A 23,289-nucleotide genomic window follows, 5' to 3' on the forward strand; every position below is an offset into this window, starting at 1 on the left:
ACTTTAGACATACCGGATCGGTCGAGGCCCGGGTTAACAACGACCGCCACCGATGCTGTTAACCTACAGGGTGTCGGTGGAAATTTGACTACTGTTGGTCGAAGAAAGAGGGGAGGCAGAAGGGCCCGTGGCCAGAGAGAGAAGGGAAAAGGCAGGAACATAGGTTTGAGAATAGGGACTCTTAACATTGGCACAATGACAGGGAAAGGCAGAGAGCTGGCAGACATGATGGAGAGAAGGAAGGTAGATGTACTGTGTGTGCAGGAGACAAGGTGGAAGGGCAGCAAGGCACGTAGTATTGGAGGAGGATACAAACTGTTCTATCATGGTGTTGATAGGAAGAGAAACGGGGTAGGTGTGATTCTGAAGGGGGAGTTTGTAAACAGTGTTCTAGAGGTGAAAAGAGTCTCAGACAGGATGATGAGCCTAAAGTTAGAAATTGAAGGGGTGATGGTGAATGTAGTCAGTGGGTATGCGCCACAGGTTGGCTGTGAGTTAGAAGTGAAGGAGAGATTCTGGAGTGAGTTGGATGAGGTCATAGAGAGTTTTCCCAGAGGAGAGAGAGTTGTTATTGGAGCAGACTTTAATGGGCATGTTGGTGAGGGCAATAGAGGTGATGAGGAGGTGATGGGCAGGTTTGGTGTGAAGGAAAGGAATCTGGAGGGACAGATGGCGGTGGACTTTGCGAAGAGGATGGAAATGGCTGTAGTCAACACTTACTTCCAGAAGAGAGAGGAACATAGAGTGACATACAGAAGTGGAGGTAGGAGTACTCAGGTGGACTACATCCTATGTAGAAGAGGTCATTTGAGAGAGGTTAATGACTGCAAAGTGGTGGTAGGAGAGAGTGTAGCCAGACAGCACCGCATGGTGGTGTGTAAGATGACTCTGGAGGTCAGGAAGAAGAAGAGAGGGAAAACAGAAAAGAAGACCAAGTGGTGGAAGCTACAGAATGAAGAAACTTGTGAGGAATTTAGGCAGAAGTTGAGACAGGTCCTGGGTGGTCAGGATGAGCTTCCAGATGACTGGGAAACTACAGCAGAGATTATCAGGGAAACAGGTAGGAAGGTGCTAGGTGTGTCATCTGGAAAGAGGAAAGATGGTAAAGAGACTTAGTGGTGGAATGAGGAAGTACAGGAATGCGTCCAGAGGAAGAGGTTGGCTAAAAAGAAGTGGGATGTAGAAAGGACTGAGGAAGGTAGACAGGAGTACAAGGAAGCGCAGCGTAGAGTGAAGAGAGAGGTGGCAAAGGCCAAACAGAAGGCTTACGATGAGCTATATGACAGGTTAGACACAAAGGAAGGAGAGAAGGACTTGTACAGGCTAGCCAGACAGAGAGACAGAGATGGGAAGGACGTGCAACAGATAAGGGTGATTAAGGACAGAGATGGAAAGGTGCTAACAACCCAGGAGAGTGTACAGAAAAGATGGAAGGAGTATTTTGAGGAGCTGATGAACGTGGAAAATGACAGGGAAAGAAGGGAGGAAGATGTGGTTGTTGTGGAGCAGGAAGTAGCAGAGATTGGAAAGGATGAGGTTAGGAAAGCTCTGAAAAGGATGAAGAGCGGAAAGGCCGTTGGTCCTGATGACGTACCTGTGGAGGTATGGAAGTGCTTAGGAGAGACAGCAGTGGAATTTCTAACGAAGTTGTTCAATAGGATTTTAGAGAGTGAGAAGATGCCTGAGGAATGGAGGAGAAGCGTTCTGGTTCCGATCTTTAAGAACAAGGGTGACACGCAGAACTGCAGCAACTATAGAGGAATAAAGTTGATGAGCCACACAATGAAGCTGTGGGAAAGAGTAGTGGAAGCCAGGCTTAGGAAGAAGGTGGAGATCTGTGAGCAGCAGTATGGTTTCATGCCCCGTAAGAGCACCACTGATGCCATTTTTGCTTTGAGAATGTTGATGGAAAAGTACAGAGAAGGTCAGAAGGAGCTGCATTGTGTGTTCGTAGATTTAGAGAAGGCGTATGACAGGGTGCCTAGGGAGGAGCTGTGGTACTGTATGAGGTCGTCTGGAGTGGCAGAGAAGTATGTCAGAGTAGTTCAGGACATGTATGAGAGAAGTATGACGGTGGTGAGATGTGCTGTAGGTCAGACAGAGGAGTTCAAGGTGGAGGTGGGACTACACCAAGGATCAGCTTTGAGTCCTTTTTTGTTTGCTATGCTGATGGACAGGCTGACAGACGAGGTAAGACAGGAATCTCCCTGGACAATGATGTTTGCAGATGACATTGTAATTTGCAGTGAGAGTAGAGAGCAGGTGGAGGAACAGCTAGAGAGGTGGAGGTTTGCTCTGGAAAGAAGAGGCATGAAGGTCAGTCGTAGTAAGACAGAATACATGTGTCTGAACGAGAGGGATCAAGGTAGAAGCATTAGGCTACAGGGGGCTGAGGTGAAGAAGGTGCAGGAGTTTAAGTACTTGGGGTCAACAGTTCAGTGTGATGGGGAGTGTGGAAAAGAGGTGAAGAGGCGAGTGCAGGCAGGTTGGAGCGGGTGGAGGAAAGTGTCAGGAGTGTTGTGTGACAGAAGAGTGTCAGCAAGACTCAAAGGAAAGGTGTACAAGACAGTGGTGAGACCAGCTCTGCTCTATGGGTTAGAGACGGTAGCAGTGAGACAGAGACAAGAGGCTGAGATGGAGGTAGCGGAGATGAAGATGTTGAGGTTCTCCTTAGGAGTGACCAGGTTAGACAGGATAAGGAACGAGTACATCAGAGGGACGGCTCATGTTGCCTGTGTTAGCGACAAAGTCAGAGAAGCCAGACTGAGATGGTTTGGACATGTTCAGAGGAGGGATAGTGGATATATTGGTAGAAGGATGTTGGAGATGGAGCTGCCTGGCAGGAGGGCAAGAGGACGGCCAAAGAGGAGATACATGGATGTCTTAACAGAGGACATGAAGTTGGCTAATGTTAGGGTAGAAGATGTCCATGATAGAGTGAGGTGCAAAAGGATGATTCGCTGTGGCGACCCCTGATGGGAAAAGCCGAAAGAGAAAGAAGAAAGAAGAAGCTTTTGATTGCTGTAAATATAACCTCATAATGCAGCAAATTCAACAAATAAACATTTTCAGTTCTTTAGAGTATATCAGATGTTGTGGAACTGTTGTGCGTAAAAATCTAGGACAGTGCATTTCAAGGTTTTTTTTTTTTGGAAAAAACAAAAGAAAATAAAAATTATTTTTAGGAGGTTTGCTAAATAACATTTAATATATACCGTACTCTAATGCAGTGGCGGACCGTGCATTACACATGGCTGAATCACTCAACCCCTCATGAATCATTTTACGATGCAGAAACGAGCTTTGCATTGCATAGTGAAAATTCCTGTAGCCACAATAAATACCTCTAAATAAAATGAAACAAAACAGTAAACAAATCTCCTTATGATACTAAAGCCAGCAAAAAACATTGAAAGTAACCACATATATTTGGAATATTATTTAATATGATATTGATAATTTCACTCACCCAAAACTTGGATTATTTGAAGACGAAATCCATCCTCCTCTCTGTCCTTAAAAAGAGTTTGATCACCCTGTCGTGTAGGTTATTGTGCTTCAGTTCAGTCAAGAAGTCTTTCTCTATTGACATCAAGGCCAGTGCTGATAGCCCAGTCTGTCCAGTTGTGTTTCTTGCATACGTTTTAAATCCATTTAGAGCCAAAAATGTCCACACGACAGACACAGTGGACACAGGGATGGTCAGCGCCAAACACACAAATCTGTACTGCTGCTTCAGGCTCTCACTCATATTTTTCTGATGAATGACGCCTAGGAGATTAGTGGGAGATTTTCCTGCAAAATCCTCCATGGCTGTTTTCAACCGAGACAGATCAAAAAGTGCTCCGTGTCTCTGTGCCAAACTGGACAAGGCTGCATGTTGGACATTTTTCCTGTATTCCTGAAACTTCTCGGGGTTGAGGAGGGTGACAAACATCAGTTTCTCGTGGTCTTGAAATCTGGTCTGGTCTGGGTCTGGCAGAATATGTTGTCTATAATCCTGACATGAAGCTGGGGATCGTGCTCGCATGGATCTTGCGCTTGACATTTTCGTCCACTGCAGCGAGCTCTGTGGCCTCGTAGATTTCCTCATATCTGCTACTCTCTCCCTCAACAGTGTCACAGAACTCCTTTACTCTGGCCAGACAGATGTGCGCTACCCATTTTGGTAACTAGCACGTCTGAACATGCCATGAAATGTGTAAGGCGAAAAAACAAAACTCAAAACAATCCAGACATGCTTTGAATCCATCAGTACAGCGCATAGAGTACTCATCATATTCGTCATGATTCTCCAAAATGTGATCAAGCAGTTCTTACAGAGCCTCTCTCTTCTCAAAGACTGTATTGACCACTCTGATCTGGAAAAATATGCAACAAAGCCATTGAGATTGGCAAAAAATATATTCTTTTAGCTTTGAGGCTCCTTGACTCAGTGCTAAATTGAGGACATGTTTACAACACCTCTTATGGGCCCCCGTCTTCTCCTGGGTGCCTTCCTCCTGGGCGGGGGCGGCTGGCCCCTGCCTTGTTCCTTCCTGGACCAATCGTGGGCCGGGTGGGTGGCTGCCTGAAGCACGGGGCGGGTCTCCCTTGGGGGTCCAGACTCGTACCTGGAGTTGGGGCGGGGGATGCCCAAAACTACTGGGTGGTGATGAGGTGCTCGTCTGGGGCTGTGGGCGCTCTTCTGGGGCGGGGCCCTGCGTTGGGCCCTCCCTGCGCGGCGGGGGGGCTGCTCTTCTGGTTGAGCTATAGATGCACTCTCTGTCCCCGATGCCTCCCAGCTCTCTGGCTCTGGGGGCCCCGTGGCGGTCCTGCTGGCCTTGGCCTTGGGTGGCGGATGTGATCACCCAAGGGGTGTTGGGGGGTTCTAGCTGCCGCAGCTGCTGCGGCGGGGGTCTTGGTGTGGGGATGACTGGGCACTCTCCTTCATTCTTTTTACATTCCATTATCCATTTTAGAGGAACATGAACACTCACTTGAGCACAGGTGTTAGCTCACCTTTGCACAAATAGTTTGCGTGATTAAATGAAATATTTCACACTAGTTGGTTTGAAGGCATAAGTATGCGCGTGTGAACGATATTTGTATTGTGTGCATGTTGACATGTGGACGTTTTTGGAGCCAACAGGTGTGTTTATAACATTCGAGTGTGTACTACATCTGAACCTGACGGTAATGATAAACATTCAGCAACTTATTGCTTTATGCTGCTTCATGGTTTTAACCCCCCCCCCCCATAATCACCCTCCTATCCCCACCTCTCTAACATCTCTCTCTTCTTCCCTCCTTCCCTTTTCCGTCCGGTCCAACACAACATATTTTCAAGTATTATTAAAATAAACAAAGTTTTGCCTCGATTACAAAAGAGGTTTATTCAGACATACCTCTGGTTTGTCAGAAGATTCATAACCCCTGTTGTTAAAGTAAAATATGTCCAACACAAGAGGCCTTCAGCTCTCATCTGTTTGCCCAGCTGTTGGACAGGGCAGGTTAAAAAAAATCTGATTGGTTGAAAGAAATGAATGTTTGACATTGATTTTGCTTTAGAGGGCCTTCAGATCTAATATTGCAGGCCTCTTGAGCTCTGACTCTGCCTGACAACTAAGGTTAGCTGAAATGTGATTGGTTAAATGCTCCAACGTGAAAATACGTTTGTGTTGAAGCAGCATAACCATCATAAATACAATAAAAGGGAATGGACACACCATGGAATGGACAGGGATGATTTAATGAGTATGGACTGTCATTTGCATTGGCTATTTGGATTTTTTTTTTTACAAAAATATAATTTGCCTAATACTTTGAAAAGACTGCTAGTTGTGATTCTAAACACATTTGATAAGCTTTAAAACATATCTCCTTTATTTTGAAAAAAAAAAACCTGATAAATGTGCTCATTATTGCTAACAATAAGCTTTTAGATGCTTGTTACTACATTCTTCTAAATAATGCAAAAGTAAATATTAAAATCTTAAATACCTTGAAATTCCGATCATTTATTTCATGTAATCGATTACTGATGGATTGTACTCAAGTTAAGTGTAATCTGATATTTTTTTAATTAATGACATAAACAGATAAGAAGGTTGTCAGCCTGAATAATCAAAGAAAATATTGAGAATATTGCCAAAAATGTCATAAGATAAATTCATTTATCTTCATGTTTCGCTCCATAAAAATGCTAAAATAATATGCAAAAGAGTTTTAACTTTTTGTCTGCTTGCTGTCCTGCTGTGAACCACATTTTCCTTCTGTATATTTACTTGCAGAGGTTCAGGGATGAGGTGATAAACTTTGACTTTTCTCCATCAGGTGTAAGCTGTTGACGTATCCAGAGGACCTTCCACAGATCTCTGTGGTCTTCATCTTTGTGAACGAGGCACTGTCCGTGATTCTGCGCTCTGTCCACAGTGTGGTCAACCACACTCCAGCACACCTGCTCAAGGAGATCATCCTAGTTGATGACAACAGTGACAGTGGTGAGACCAACACACATAAACATTAAAAAACAGCGTTTAAAAAAGATAAGGCTTTTTGTTAAGTCTGCTGAACATTGATGGTAGTGTCTGAGGCATCAATATAATGAGTGTTTTCCTATGTCTGTTTGTGACTGTGCGTGTGTGTGTTTCTAAGATAACTATGGGTTCAATTTAGACAGAAACCGCTGAGGGTGGACTCTTGAGCAGCTTTTGTAACAGCTTTTCTAACATCTAATTCTTGTTCAGCTCAAAGCTGGAAAATAATTTATTTTTGTCTCCTTTCACTTCTGTCTCCATGGTAATGTGAGGAAATGTTTCTGTAGCATGAATGTGGCTCAATCCACAGTGGTTTCAGTGCTTGGTTTCACATCCCTAAATGTTCCTGGTTTGGAGACAGAGGGACAGATTAGAGCAGAGGTGGGCACTGAGGGCCGCAATCCTGCATGTTTTCCAGCATACCCTGCTCTGGCATGTTCTGTTTGGCTGGACACACCTGAACCAGGTAATCAGCCATGAGTAGGGCAAGATTATTGGCTGGACACACCTGAACCAGGTAATCAGCCATGAGTAGGGCAAGAGTATCTGGAAATCATGCAGACACACCGGCCCTCGAGGCCTGGAATTGCCCACCCCTGGATTAGAGACTACACTTAGCTTTTGTTAACTGTCATGAACGGGTCTGTCACAGTCTGGCAGAAGAAGAAGGCACATGAAATACTCATGAAAAGCTTAATCACTAGATCGACCAGTCTGTTCTCATCCCTATTTGGCACTTACCGTATTCCATTATAAGAAGAGTTATCAAACTCCAAAAAACAGACAAAACTATTGTTAAGAAGAAGATCCTCTCTTGGTTGTCTTAATTGGATTTTTGTGGAACATTATTGCTGTCTTTATAATGGTTATGTTCCATTTTTTATTATTATTATTATCACCTCTAACAATAATGCAAATCTTTTATTTTCTGCAAAATGTTGGCTTTTTTACATTAAAAAATAGTGCAAACAGTCTGAACCCTTCAGGCTTTCATCCAACATTTTTCAAGGAGATCCCTGCAGCTCCACTCTAACCCAAGTGCTGTGGCCTAATACTTGACAGTAACTGAATGCATAATGCTTCAAAACTAGTGTGCTAACAAGCCAGTGACTGTATAGATGCCACCACATGTTTTATGTTCTTTGTAGCATCACTTATAACCTGTTTGTAATTTTCTAACAAATGCTAAATGCTGGTCTTTATTTTATTTTATTTTTATTTATATTATTTTATTGCTATTTTTATTCTTTGATTGTTATTTTATTGCTTGCTGTTTTGCACTGCCATGCTAGTGAGAAACATCTCGTCTCACCTGTGTATTTCTCTGCAAATACTGCATGTGGAATGACAATAAACCAAATCTTGAATCTTGAATCTTCATATACATCAGTGTTCTTTCATCAAATCAAATCAAACTTTATTTATAAAGCACTTTTCATATACAAATTTAACAGAAAGTGCTTTACATTAAAACACAACAAAATATAAAAACAAGCATTGACGATTTAAAAATAAATAAAATAAAAATAAATAAATAAATAGGGCCCCCGTCCCCGTACCTAGCCACCCACTACTTTCACACCTCCCACCCCCTAAGTGATGGCAAAGGACAATGAGAAATAGGCTGAGCACTAAAATAGGATGCAGGGAACGCTGATAATTAGAACCTCCCCCTCCGTGAACAGCCGCATAGACAGCCAAATGCAGCATCACAGGCGGGGACCGCTCCACCACAGCTAAGCGGTGATGCAAGTCCCCATCTAGAGCCGCAGTGGCTGAACAGCAGCCGACCCAGAGGGAGAGGATCCAGCTGAGCAATCACCGGAAATAAAAATGAATAAAAAAGTAAACATATTGATAAAAACAATAAAACATTAAAATAAGGTTAATTAAAATAACACGTTAAAAATCAAGTTCAAGTTCATAAAACAAGATAAAATGGATAGATAAAATAAAATAAAAAAGTACATATAAATAAATAACAGAATAAATAAATAAATAAAAGTAGTAAAAAATTAGCTAAAAGCCAGGTTAAAAAGATAGGTCTTGAGCCTTTTCTTAAAAACACCAATGCTCTCTGCGGCTCTCAGGTCCTCCGGCAGACTGTTCCATAAACGGGGGCCATAGTGCTGAAACGCAGCTTCTCCATGGTTTTAGTTTTTACAAACGGAATGGTTAACAGACCAGTGCCAGAGGATCTCAGGGTCCGCGAGGGTTCATATCTTACTAAAAGATCTGGTAAATAATAAGGCGCAAGACCGTTAAGACATTTAGAAACGGTTAAAAGTATCTTAAAATCAATCCTGAAGCATATGGGGAGCCAATGCAGGGATTTTAAAATTGTGGTGATGTGACCCGCCTCCTGGTCTTTGTAAGAACTCGTGCAGCAGAGTTCTGGAGATTCTGAAGGTTCTTAATGTTTTTTTTGGAAGACCAGCAAGCAGGGCATTACAAAAATCAACTTTACTCATGATAAAAGCATGCATTAGCATCTCCATATTAGCAAGAGAGAGTAGTGGGCGGACCCTAGCCAGATTTCTAAGATGATAAAAACCAGTTTTAACCACCTGTTTTATATGGGGGATAAAAGTTAGCTTAGAGTCGAAGATAACACCCAGGTTTCTGACTGTTTCTGAATGACTTAATGAAAGTTGCTGTAGCTTCAGAAACTGTTTCTCCCTCTTGGCTTCAGGACCGATAACTAAAATTTCATTTTTTTCCTGGTTGAGCTGCAGAAAATTACTTGCCATCCATAATTTCACATCTAAAATACAGTTAAAAAGTGCTTCTATTGGTCTTGTGTCATCAGGAGACATAGCTATGTACAGCTGGGTATCATCAGTATAGCTATGAAAACTGATGTTGTGGCTCCTGATGACATTCCCCAGAGGAAGCATGTAAATGTTAAAAAGCAAGGGGCCAAGGATGGAACCTTGAGGCACACCACAATTAATTTCATGGACCCCAGAAAAGTGTGTGTCCATGCTTACCATAAAGTTTCTCTCCATGAGATAAGATTCGAACCACTTGAGAACAGTCCCTGAAAAGCCAAGACTTTTAAGTCTGTTTACAAGGATCAGGGGCCTCATTTATAAAACTTTGCGTAGGATTTGCGTCAGAAGTGGCGTACGGATGAAACATAGGACGTGCGTACGCACAGAAATATTCGGATTTATAAAACCGTGCGCACGCACATCCTACGCATCTTTCCCTTAATAAATCACAACCAATTCTAAATGCAGCGCAGCTTTTGCGGCTTCATGACACGCCCATAGTTGCCCATAAATAGTCCGTGAAACGCCCACAAATTAATATTCATTGATTGCGAAACCATGGCACACACCGAGAGGAAATGAAAAAAACGTTACTTCACTCAATGTGAAGTAGAAGTTATCGTTGGCGAGGTGGAAAAGAGGAGAAAAGTGTTGTTTGGAGGGCACAGTGTGGGCATTACTAATGCCAAAAAGGCACGTGAGTGGCAAACGGTGGCAGACGCCGTAAATGCTGTAGCCTCACAACCTCGGACCGTGGTTAAATAAAAAAGAAATGGTCGGACATCAAAGTCGAGGCAAAAAAACGTCTGGCGCTTCAACGCCAGAGTGTGTCTGCCACGGGGGGGGGGGGACACCGGAGCTGACCCCTCTTGATGAGAGACAAGCGGCAAGAATTGGGGAATCCCTTAGTGGAGTGGTGACTCAGGCGCAGGGGGACGCCGACGCACTATGCACCGGGTGACACACCCCCAAAAGCCCGCAGAGGTCCAACAGGACGGCTCGAGGAAGTCGGAACCGGCACATAAGCCACTCGTCCTCTTCTTGCTGTCTAAAGATGCGTTCACTCCGAATTCTTCCATTTGCCACATCTTCTTAGAGCGCAAGATCAGCCATTGTGCATCATTATGCATTGTGATGGGGCATTTTATTTCCATCCATTTAATTACATCTGAAAAGGTACAGATGTCGGTAATAATCGACGTGGAAATGGGAAATTGTTCAGCGCAAATGTAATTTCTTGTTGCTTTCTGCATGGTTGAGACATACGCCATACATTGTTTTATCAAAAATAAAACGAACTAAAGGCATATGCATGAATACCATAATTCCGTACCTTATGAAAAAATGTTTTACTATGAAAACAACTTTCCCCAGTGGACAATTAATATGTCCGTCTGTCTGTCTAATTGGCTGCATCTATATCTGTTCCGCCAGACGGACACATTGACGAGAATATCAGTTTTGTACATTATTTCGTTCTGTTAACTATATTATTTATGAGGATGAATTGCACAACATGCCAATATTGCAGAACAAATTTCACTTTTCTTTCTGCAAATAAGTGTTCATTTGAATTTCTGTTGTAATTTTCGTTTGATTTTTTTTTATTTGTTTCACTGCTGATCGATCAAACGGGTGTTCGTGTAGGCTGTTAATTGTAAGACTTGCTTTGTGAAGTCTTCATGTTATTTTTGAGAGGCAGTATTGTCATTTTCACTTTCACTTTCACGTGTTTCTTCCATCTGCCGACGGTGTCGCCGTTTCTCATTTCACCCGTTTTTATGTGTACGCCTGGGTCAGAGCTTGCGTGAAGGACCGCACATTTTCCCTTCAAGTTTGCTTTTTATAAATCTCAACTATTGCGTAGAGAGTGGCGTACGCCTTCTTTTGTGCGTACGCAACGTTTATAAATGAGGCCCCAGGTGATCAACAGTATCAAAAGCTGCGCTTAGATCCAGTAGAACTAGTACTGAGATCTGACCTGAATCCAAGGCACATCTGACATCATTAACTATTTTTAACAAGGCTGTCACTGTGCTGTGGTTCGTTCTAAAACCAGACTGGTTTATCTCAAAAATGTTGTTTTGTAAGAGAAACTCATTTAGCGGAATAAAAACGAGTTTTTCTAAAACCTTACTTAAAAATGGCAAGTTGGACACAGGTCTGTAGTTATTAAGAACTGAAGGGTCTAAATTAGTTTTTTTGAGTAACGGTTTAACCACTGCCATTTTAAAGGCAGCAGGAAAAATACCCGTCTGTAGAGAGGAGTTCATGATATTTAAAATCTCCCTCTCAAAAGACCCGTAAAAGGATTTAAAAAGTGATGTGGGGATGGGATCTAAAAAACAAGTTGTTGGATTAACTTGGGAGAAAACTCGACCAAGTGTTGCAGCTTCAACCAGGTCAAAACTGTCCAGTGCTTCCTCAGGTAAAATCAAGCCATCATTTCCAATAAAAAGGCTTTTCTGTCCATTTATGATGTTAGATCTGACAGAATCAATCTTGCATCTGTGTCCACATCATTCTAGTTGAGGAATCCCACTTTGAATGACTGCAAACCAGGAGAGAAAAGAACGAGGTTGTAGTTACTTGACCAATGATAGTGTTACATGTGAGTGATGTTATCACTGTAAAAAGTGATTCCCTAAAAATTAATAAAAAATTCTTAAAATAAAAAATAAAGGCAAAAAATTGCCAATGGGCTAGGGAAAGTGATGTTACTGTAACAAGGAGCCACGAGTACACGAGGACTCATGAAGAGGTAGGTGGCTGGCACACGTGGGTCAGAGACAGGCGAGAGTCGCGGCAGGCGGCTGGCAAATGAGGGTCAGAGACAGGCAAGAGTCAAGGATCAGGCAAAGCTCAGTGCTCTGTGTAAATACTGCTGCGAGTGATTACATTTATTTTCAGTTTTTTACTTGTCCTGTCCAACAGCTGAGCACACAGATAGGAGCTCAGGGCCTCGTGTGTTGGACATATTTTACTGATACAACAGGGGGCTCTGGATCTTCTGACACTCAAGGTGTGTATTTGCATAAGCCCCCTTTATGATTTAGGATAAACTTTATTTATATTGATTACATTTGTATCCTTTTTTTTGTTGAAATGGACGGAAAATAAGAAGAGGAAATAAGGGAAGGGAAATTGGAGACGGGGGTAAGGGCAAAGAAGAAAGGGGGAAAAGGGGAGTTAAGGAAATCTGGAGGATGATTACAGAGGTGGTGGTGGGTGTTACAATCATTAAGCAACAAGATGCTGGAGGATTATCATCAGTACTGTGTGGTATAAATGTTAGACAAAAGGGGTGGGGCCTGTCCACACACATACTCAAGTGTTACAAACATAGCTGTTGGCTCCAAAAATCTTCACACACAATCATGTCAAAATGTATTCATCACAGTTCACACGTTCATATGCATACAAACCAACACATGTGAAGCATTTCATCCTGTCACATTTTTGCAAGGTGAGCTGACACCTCTGCTTAGGTGGATGTTTATGTTCTGCTGAGGTGGATGATAGAATTCAAAAAGAGTGAGAGTGCCCAGCCATTGCCTCGCCAAGACCCCGGCCGAAGCAGTAACGGTGGCCAGGGACCCCGACACCAGCATGGTATAGCAGATAAAGGGAATCCGACCGCTGGCCAATCTAGCCAGTCACTAACACCAGGACTAGCAGGACCATTACAGGGCCCCCTACGCCAAAGAGCAGGGAGGCACTGGAGCACAGAGAGAGCAGGCCCCAGCCCAGCCAGGAGCATAGCCCTCCCCCCCCTTTAAGGGGCCCAGCGCAAAACCCTACCCCTGGAGAGCCGCCTAGCCCCAGATGAGCAGCCCAACACCACACGGGAGCTCCAGGCATCCGCCCTCCCCAACTCCAGGCACGAGCCAGGGCCCCCCAAGGGAGACCCGCCCCTTGCTTCAATGCAAACACCCTCCCACCTGCGGGAGGTCGGGAAGAGACCACGGCAGGGGCCCCCCACCTCTGGCTGAGGACACCTGTTACGGGCACAGCCCTCTGCTTTGCTCTCATCTTGTTGCTTGTCACTTCAGTTGATTTCCTGATGATGTTCACCTGGGACTGCAGCTTCCTCAGCTGTGACTGGCCGCCTGCTGGTCATGTGGTGCTCCTCTACCAGGAAGCTGGAGCCTATTAAAGCACACCTGGGAGCTGGGCCTGGCAGACTCTCACTATGATCCTGACTCTCTTTGGCAAACAAACTGCTGCTGCTTCTGACTAAGCTGTTTTCCTCAGGTACGTGGTGAGAGATTGTGATCAGGCAAGTCTGGGGCCCAATACATTTTCACACGCAGGCTGAACTTTGTTAGACACACCAGGTAAGGGGTTGGTGCCATTTCCTGTAATGTTATGTATGTTTTTATTTAGACTAGTTAGGAAGTCTTTTGTTGTTCCTTTTGATTTATTTAGGTGCGGAGTTGGGCCTGGTTTTGTTATATTGTGTTTGTTTATTTGGCACGACCCAAACGTCACGACCTCCCCCACAGGTAATGGTTTGCAGCAGCCTGAATCTTTCATTAATATAAACTATTTATATATACATCATTCTTGACTTCTTGTCTTAATTCATGGTTGTGCTGTTGCGCCCTCCCCAGGGACGTAACAAGTGGGGGCTTGTCCGGGATATCGCAACCATGGAGTAAGCAAGTGTTTTTTTTCTGGTGTTATAGTTTGCGTGTTCTAGTAGAATCGATAATGAGCTTTAATCTGCAGGCTTTCCTTGATAGTCCGAGGATCGAAAACCTTGAGTCTTGTCGTAAGACCGACTTATTATGCGTTGCTGCTCATTTCGATATACCAGTGTCTAAGAGAGAGAGCTCATTTAGTGGAGTTAAAGGTCCTTGTCCCCGGTGTCCCGTCTGTCTCTAAAGATGAATCTGTGTGGCTGTGGCGAGCAACGACGTGGGTGATGTCACTCCTCCAGGAAAGGTCGGGGGGGCTGAGGTCCCTCCTACGACTTTACCACGCTTTGATCCTTTGTCTCCCGAATTAGGGAGTTCTAGCAGGGATGCTAGGCTTAAGCTTCGGCTCACACGGCTACGTCTGGAAGCAGAGGAGAGGGAGAGGGACAGAGAGCGACGGGTAGAGTATGAGCTCCGCCTGCAGGTTCGCAGGATGGAGATTGAGGCGGACAAGGAAGTCCGGCTGAAGCAGCTGGAGGTTGAAGCTTTGCAACACTCGGCAGCACAGTCGTCGATGCCGGTAGTGGCAGACACAGCTACTGCTTTAGCGGTTTCTGACGGGAAAAGATGGTTTGATGTGAACAGAAACATAGTGATGGTACCTACGTTTCGTGAGTCTGAGGTGGATTCTCACTTTAAAGCCTTTGAACGCGTAGCAATAGCTCTTGACTGGCCAGAGGACATGTGGTCCATATTGCTCCAATGTAAGCTGGTGGGGAAAGCTCAGGAGGTTGTATCCTCTATTTCTGTTGCTGACTGCTTACAATGCAGTCCTGAAAGAGTCCGGGATTTATCCGCTACAAGAGAAGGGGGGGTCCACAAGGAGTGTTGTAAATATGGCCTGACCGGGCGACCAGTCAGAGCCCCCACTGATTGCCTCAGTGGAGACCCCAACATGCCAAGCCTCCAAGGTCCAATACCTATAGGACCCATTCCACAGACAGCCCCCCAGGAAGGGGCCATCCCCACCCACCCAGACCCCGAGGCCATGGAAGGTGCCACACAGAGCAACAGCGGGTCCCAAGAGGGTTGCAAATCCCAGGACCAGAGTAGGAATGCATTCCTGTTTTTGTTTCAAAAGAAATTACAGTTGTGTAGCTGCACCCCTGACACGTCACGCTTTCACTGGAATGAGGGCCGCGGACTCGGCCTTCAGTAAACTTAAACAGCTCTTCACCTCCGCACCTGTCCTGGCTGAACCCATAGTAGAGGTAGATGCATCTGATACTGGGGTGGGGCAGTGTTATTGCAGCGGGTGGGTGTTGACCACAAGCTTCATCCTTGTGCATTTTTCTTTCGTCTGCCTACTCCAGCAGAGCGATATTGTGATGTAGGGAATAAGACACTCCTAGCATTAGAGGAATATAGGCACTGGTCGGAGGGGTCAGCTCAGCCGTTTGTGGTCTGGACAGATCATAGGAACCTGCCTTATATCCAGACTGCAAAATGGCTGAATCTTAGGCAGGCACGGTGGTCCCTGTTTTTTAACTGGTATAATTTTGTGGTTTCATACCGCCCTGGCTCCAAGAACGCCAGACCAGATGCCCTTTCCTGGCAACAAGAACCTTTTGGGTGTGTTCTCTTGGGAGCTGGAGAAGGACATCAAGGCTGCACACAGCCAGGAGCCAGACCCTGGAGGGGGTCCTCCTGAGAGACTTTTTGTCCCTAGCGCCGTAAGGAGCCAGGTTCTAATGTTTCTCGTCTTACCTGACACCCGGCAGTCTGCAGAACTATCTCCTTTCTACGTAGCCGGTTCTGGTGGCCCAGTCTGGCTCAAGAGACACAGGAGTTTGTTTCCGCCTGCACAGTCTGAGCTCAGAACAAGGTCCGTAATCGCCCACCTGCTGGACTTCTTCATCCCTTGTCAGTTCCGAGCCGCCCGTGGTCCCTCACAGCCCTGGACTTTGTAACTGGCCTCCCCCCATCTGCTGGTAAAACTGTGATCATGACAGTTGTGGACCATTTCTCAAAAGCGGCCCACTTTGTGGCCTTGAACACAAGCTGCCTTCTGTCGTAGAGACTGCCAAGCTTGTGATGACCCATGTATTCATGTTTTCATGGCATCCCGGTGGACATAGGGGGTCCACAGTTAATTTTCCAGGTGTGGAAGGCCTTCTGTGCAGCGTTTGGTGCCACCGCCAGCCTCTCCTCGGGCTTCCACCCTCAGTCTAATGGTCAGGCAGAGAGAATCACCCAGAACCTAGAGGTGGCCCTCCAGTGCATCTATTCTCGCCACCAGAACTTCTGGAGCTCCCTGCTTCCTTGGGTTGAGTATGCCCACAACTCACTGACCTCCTCAGCTTCATGTACAGTATGTCCCCATTTGAATGTTCCCTGGTCTATCAACCCCCGCTGTTCCCAGAGCAGAAAAAGGAGGGGGCAGTCCAATTGGTCTAAAATCTTTATCACTGCTGCAGATGCATCTAGAGGGAGGCTCATGCTGCCCTGATTCGCTCATCGGCAACAAACAAAAGGCTGGCTGATCGACATTGCATACCGGCACCCACTTACTCGCCAGGTCAGTTGTCATGCTATCCACAGCCAACATAAAGCTCCAGACAGAGTCTGTTGAGGCGGTAAAGGTCATCAACCTTTGGCGGTGAGATTACGTCTACCAAGGACCCTGCGCATCGTAGCTCTCATAATAGCACAAAACAATCCAGTCTTCCATGTTTCTCATAAACCTCATGTCACAAGCCCGCTGCAACAGTCTAACCCTCCACCCCTCACTGATGGTCAGCCTGGCCTACACTGTCCAGGCTTGCTGGACATCAGATGGAGGGGAAGGGGCCTTCAACACCTTGTGGACTGGGAGGGATATGGGCCTGAGGAGAGGTCCTGGGAACCATCTTCCTGGATTCTGGACAAGACTTTCATCCAGGACTTTTTATAGGCAGAATCCGGACAAGCCCGGCGGTGCTCCCACAAGAACATGTTAAAAAAAACACAATTTTCATTGCAGTGGGTCTTTGATAAATTGGAATTTGGTAATTGTGTGCAAAGGTGACTGATTCTTTCCACTACCTTATTGAACCATTAAAACACAATGTTATATGTATGACTTTGTCAGCTAATTTAGTAAAAATAGACTGCAAATGTGTTAGGATTACATTTAGATCAAGTTTTCTTTAGTCTTAGTTGTTGGTCAAACGAGTTTGTTGGCGTCTGAAAAATTAGCCACATTTGTCCCAAAATCTTGCAATATTTTTGACTAAAGCAAAATAAGTCTTTTGAAGGCGTAACCCTTGTGCTATCTTAGATTACCCCACCCTTGCATTGACGTGTTCTCCCTACCATGACGAAGGTGGATAAAGGTGGAAAGATTTCATGTAATCCATGAACACCACTGAGGTTCACAAATCATTGAAGAAAAAAGGTTCAGCGCACTGTCTAGTGGGTCTAGATCAGTGGTCCCCAACCCCCGGGCCGTGAACCGGTACCGGTCCGTGGGTCATTTGGTACCGGGCCGCACACAAAGAATAAATAACTTGCATTTCTTCCGATTTATTTATTAAAGAATCTGAAAGATGTTTTATTTTGAAAAATTGCCAGATTCTCTGGTACATCGGTCTATTCAGGGGTGCTCATTACGTCGATCGCGATCGACCGGTCGATCTTCAAGGACATGACGGTAGATCGCAGGCCAGCAAATTAAATAAAAAAAAGTACTTCTAAAAAATCCACCAGCCAATCAAAATCCTCACCGAGAAGTACGGGACTTCATGTCCAATCGGACATCTTCTTATACATACGTCACTGCACATGCAGGTTTAAATTCACTAAGCGTAAGTTCTGTCTGTCATCAGAAATTCGCTTTCTGACCGCAGCACGGCAAGTCCCCGGGAGAAAACCACTCCGGACAACCAGAGTGTTTATTGAAGCCCAGCGTGTCTCTTCCTGCTATCAGCTTTGTGGTTCTCCCCCGACAAATACGAGCTCATTAAGAAAGCTGTTTTTTTACGTGGCACGCGCTTCGTACAGAGCCATCAGCGCCTTTGAAATGCCATGCTTCCCGCATTGCATGGTTTACAACACAGCATGACAAATGATAGTCACTGCTTTCTGTCTTTGTAATAAAACGCCATATCTGTTAATACAAAAGTATTTTTGTGTAATCTTACTATGTAGTTTTTAATCATCAGTATAAAAACAAAAAAGGCCCAGCAAGGAGACAGAAGAGGAGCCTTCAACTTCCAAAAAAAGAAAGCTACATTTAATAGACAGTTCATTTTTTTGTGTGATGTCAACTGTTAAGCGTGTGAAAACAAAAGCACAGGGTTCGTCTTGTCACATATTTGATCCTCCATCATCCTAGTATTGCTACATAATCATCCGCCTATATTTGAAAGACCGGTCCGTGAAAGTTTGTGAGACGTCATACTGGTCCGTGGCATGAAAAAGGTTGGGGACCACTGGTCTAGATCAGTGTTTTTCAACCAGTGTGCCGCGGCCACTGGTCAAGTGCGCCGTGGAGAAATTGCCCTCATTCACTGATCTAAAAACATTTTCCATCTCCAGGAAATCAGCTCTTTGTTCATCCAAACAGGCCCTGATAAAACACTGAGTAGTTAGGAATATAAAAGATCGTAAAATTACTTTTGCTTTGTGTTTATTTAATTCTATTAAAGACATTTTGATAAAAATCACGGTATCGCGATTTAGCTGCAGCTATAACTGTGTAAGGACAAGTCCCGCCCCTTTAACTGTCTCCGCCAATCATTCTTGAAGGCTTAATCACATGTCATCAGTCTGACCAATCAGAAGTGGTTAAAGTCTTCACTTCCTTGTTCTTAATTCTGCTGATAAAGTCGCTCAGTTCTAACAAATATACCAGCTAAAGACGAGCTTTAGCTGGTGGTTCATCTCTTAGAAAAAAACAGCCGCAACTTCCTGCTTTTTCTGCCACAATTATTACAAAAATTCACGTGAGATTGCGGGGGGGGGGGGGGGGGGGGGCTGTCCATCAATACAGACCATGAATTTCTGCTTTTTTTTTTTTTTTTGGATGCTGGTGTGCCGCGGGATTTTTTTCAGGGTTAAAGTGTGCCGTGGCTCAAAAAAGGTTGAAAAACACTGGTCTAGATGACCCAACTCCCAATGCTAAAGTGCCTAGGATAGCACAAGGGTTAAATTAACATACTGGATTTTCATTTTTAATGAAAAAGACCATGTAACTGTGCTAGCTAATTGTCCTCTAACTGAAATGTAAATCTTGAGGGTTTTTTTTTTCTTCTAAATGAAAGTCAAATCAGGAATCACGCAAGGCGTAAATGTTGGTGTCCATTTGCTGACATCCCAGTATAAATGACTTCACTGTTCATTTGTCTTCAAAAGCTTTAATGAGAAGTTTCCCTCGGGCTATTATCACATTTAACAGCTACTCTTAACATTTGAAAAAGTTGAAAATAATCTGTACAAAAGTATGCACTATTTCTTTTAAGTGTTCTGCTGTTACAGGATACAATTATGTGGGCTTTTTGACCTTTTATGGATGCACAAGGCACAGACACGTCCATTGTTTGCTTAATAACATGTGAAAAGCATGTTTGCTTTGTGACATACCTTAGTAATCATACCGCTGACATTTCAGTTAGGAGGGGTTGGAATATCTGTTAGCAACAACAGTCAATGTGATGTTTGTCAACATTTTTTCCCTCAATAAACTCTTTGTTTGTGAGCCAGGATTACCTGGTTATTTTTCATAAATAAAAAACCCATTAGAGTTTCTGCTAATCTTTATGTGAGGATTCTTTTAAGTAAGCTAAGTACAGCTGGTATAATCATTTTGTAGGAAATAATAAATGGTGTAAATTTGAAATTGGATAAATCTTATTAAAGCTTTTCAATGTATGAATTTTTTACTATCCCTAGCCAGGCAAAGGAAATGTATTTAGTACCTGGGGACACAATGTAACAATGGTCAAATTTTTTTGGTTTATAGTGTGATGATGATTTTTTTCCTTTTTTTACTTTCACATGCTACTCATTACTTCTGCTTTTTAATAACTCATAAAGAAACAAGAGAAATATTTTTATGATCCCTTATGCCCTTCCCAGGGGATTCAGTGTTCTTACACTGACTTTGTATGTCTTGTGTGTCAAATGCTTGAGTCTTTACCTATTTGATCTCCATCTGCTAAAGTTGCAGTTCAAGGATAAGCATCTGCTACACTCTAAAGGCCCGTACACACCGGGACGAATATTCGCCAGGCGTTATTCGCCAGCATTTTTCGCCACGTTTTTTGTGTTCACACCCAGGCGATTTTCGCTGACGGTGAGCCGAGCGAACATGCAATTTCATTCCCTGACATTAGATGGCGCTTAATGTAAACAGAAATACTCCTGTACACAAGGTGGCGCTGCGCAACTTTACGCTTCTTAAAGTCGCTTTTCACTCAGAAGAAGAGAGCAAGTATTTACGCGCTTGTCAGAATCATACAAAGAAAACATGAATATTTCAAGCATCAGTAGCTCCAACTGGTACTTGGTAAGGGGATATTTTAGAATGTCCGTCATTATTTCTTTGCGGCAGTGTAGACGCTACTTGGCGTCTATCTTCTTCGCTGGTATGTGTGCTCAGCAAGGCAGTTTTGTGTTTGAGCGCCCCCAAGCTGTGTTTTACTGTAACTTCAGAAGCTCCAGACACGTGTGCAAAAGCGCCATTCTCATTGGTCGAATAGATTTCGACGCGATGCGTCGAAAAAAAAAAACGAACCCGAGGCGTTTTTTTTTTTTTTTGACGCTTTGGCGCGTGGCGTTTTTTCGCGTCGGTGTGCACACTCACATTGGTGCCCTTTGTTTAGTCACGAGGCGTTAAACGTCGGCGAAAATCGCCGGCGAAATTCGTCCCGGTGTGAACAGGCCTTAAAGGTCAGATTCATTAATTACTTGCTGGGTTTTTTTAAAAATATAAACTAAACATGACTGTGCTACTGCTAATGCCATCGTTTCGTCTGGAGAATTTAAAAGGAAAACAGAACAGTTTCAAACAAATACTCTTCAAGTGATTAGAACGACAGCAATGGAAAAAGTAAATAGTAATATTGCAAGTAGGTTACTTGAAAAAAAAGTTATTTTGCCTTTACAAAGCACCCAAATTAACTGAGAAGCAAAATGTATTGAAGTTAATCAAATGGCCAAGAGAAATTACTTAAAAACTCCAACCTTGGACCACAAAAAAAGCAATGGTTACAAAGGTTTGTAACAGAACTTTTAAGTGTATTATAACATTAATTTTCACAATCACAGCCCCAAAGCGGAGTTTACTTCATTCACGCATCTCTTAGCATTCCTATAAAACCTTGCTCTTTGAGCACCAGCTCTTCCCAATCCATGAAAATGAGTGAGTTCTCACACTGTGACATCACAAAGTCAGGAACAGGCGCTTCCAGGAAGAGTCTGCACTGCCAGCACAATCCCCAGGTTAATACACAATGTGGGTACATTCTACATGGAGCTAGAGGTGTTCGGCTAAGTGCTTTCATTTTATATGCACATTGACTGTATAAGATGTATGTATGAATCGTGTGTGATGTTACTCATAGAAAATGTGTCGCCTCTGGTTCCAACCAAATTAAGTCATGTTAGAACCAGGCATCCTAAGCCGTGATTGCTCTGTGTCTGACATTTATATGGCAACCACTCTCCAATCAGAAGCATGTTAGAAGACCACACCCCTTCAAATGTTTGACGCAAGGCCACCTACTTATATTGAGGCATCTGATTGGAATAACTTGTGCTACAGCAAAATTATCGTTAAAAATAGGATTAGTAAAAACATGTTAATAAAAGGTAGCAGACCAAGAATGGTTATTCTGATTAACACAATGACCGGACGGAGAAGGAAAGGAGGGAAGAAGAGAGAGGACTGTTAGAGAGGGGGGGTAGGAGGGTGATAATAGGAGGGGGGGGGGGGGGGGGGGATGAGACCATGAAGCAGCATAAAGCAACAAGTTTACTGGATGTTTATCATTACGGTAAGGTTCAAATGTAGTACAAATCTCAAAGGGCGGGGCCTGTCCACACACACACTCAAATGTTATCAACACACCTGCTAGCTGCAAAAATGTCCATATGTCAATATGTACACAAAACAGATAGTGTTTTACACACGCATACTTATGCCTTCAAACCATCTAGTGGGAAATATTTCATTCATTCAATCATGCAAACTATTAGTGCAAAGGTAAGCTAACATCTGTGCTCAGGTGAGTGTTTATGTTCTTCTATAATGGATTGTCGAATGTGAAAAGAAGGAGGGAGAGTGCCCAGCCATCCCCACACCAAGACCCCCGCCGCAGCTGCAGCCAGAACCCCCCAACGCCACATGGCATCAGGCAGAGAACAACCGCCCCCCGGGCAACCACATCCGCCACCCAGGCCAAGGCCAGCAGGACCGCCGCGAGGCCCCCCGGGGCCAGAGAGCAGGGAGGCATGGTGGGAAAGAGAGCGCCGCCCCAGCCCAACCAGGAGAGCAGCGCCGCGCCGGGAGGGCACAACGCATGGCCCCACCCGAGAAAGGCGTCCACAGCCCCAGACGAGCACCCCATCACCACCCAGGAGTTCTGGGCATCCCCCTGCGCCAACCCCAGGTACGAGCCGGGACCCCCCAAGGGAGACCCGCTCCGAACTCTAGGCAGCCACCCACCCGGCCCACGGTTGGTCCAGGAAGGAGCAAGGCAGGGGCCAGCCGCCCCTGCCCAGGAGGGGAGCACCCCGGGGAAAAGGGGGGCCCACAAAGGGTGTTGTAAACATGGCCCGACCAGGCTCGGCCACAGTTGGAAATTTGGCGGGGCCCAGCGCTCAGGGGCAAGGACCAAAACCCACCCCTTAGGGATACGGACACCCCCGGCTCAGGTGTAATGTGAACCCTCTCCCTGCCTGGAGAGAGCACCGCCGGGCCCTGGAAGCCGGCACCCAGGGGACACGGCCACCGTTGCCAAGGGCCCAGTACCCCCCACCAGGGATGAGGTAGGGGACAGATGGTCCTAGGTCCAACCTTTCTTGCAAAATGTGTGTGAGTGTGTGCATGTGCGTGTGTGAGGGTGTGTGTGTGCATGTGTGTGTGTGTTTATGTTTGAATGTATATTTTGAGGAGTAAAGGGTGTGTGTACTAAGGGGGTGCAGTTAAAATTGGCGGGTAGGGCACTGAGGGGACATCTCCTGATTACTCACAGTGATGTCCCCTCACCCTCCCCACAAAGGGGCCCTAAATGTCTAAGATGCGGTTAAAATTGGCGGACATCTGCTGCTTACTGGCAGTGATGTCCAAGCACCCCCCCACCAAGGGCCCTACAT

At 44.8% G+C, this 23,289-nt stretch overlaps 1 protein-coding gene across 2 annotated transcripts in view; it reads left to right on the top strand.

Moving 5' to 3' along the window:
- galnt9 (polypeptide N-acetylgalactosaminyltransferase 9) overlaps positions 1-23,289 on the top strand; it is a 173,400-nt gene that overhangs the window by 45,367 nt on the left and 104,744 nt on the right. For both annotated transcript variants that reach the window (XM_023958682.2, XM_078952666.1), the window contains one exon: positions 6,316-6,482. In XM_023958682.2, the coding sequence (XP_023814450.1) occupies positions 6,316-6,482 (167 nt within the window). The remainder of the gene's footprint in view (positions 1-6,315; positions 6,483-23,289) is intronic.

The sequence above is a fragment of the Oryzias latipes genome, chromosome 9 (assembly GCF_053564925.1).
Source record: "Oryzias latipes strain Hd-rR chromosome 9, Olatipes_Hd-rR_3.1".
NCBI classification, from domain to species: Eukaryota; Metazoa; Chordata; class Actinopteri; order Beloniformes; family Adrianichthyidae; genus Oryzias; species Oryzias latipes.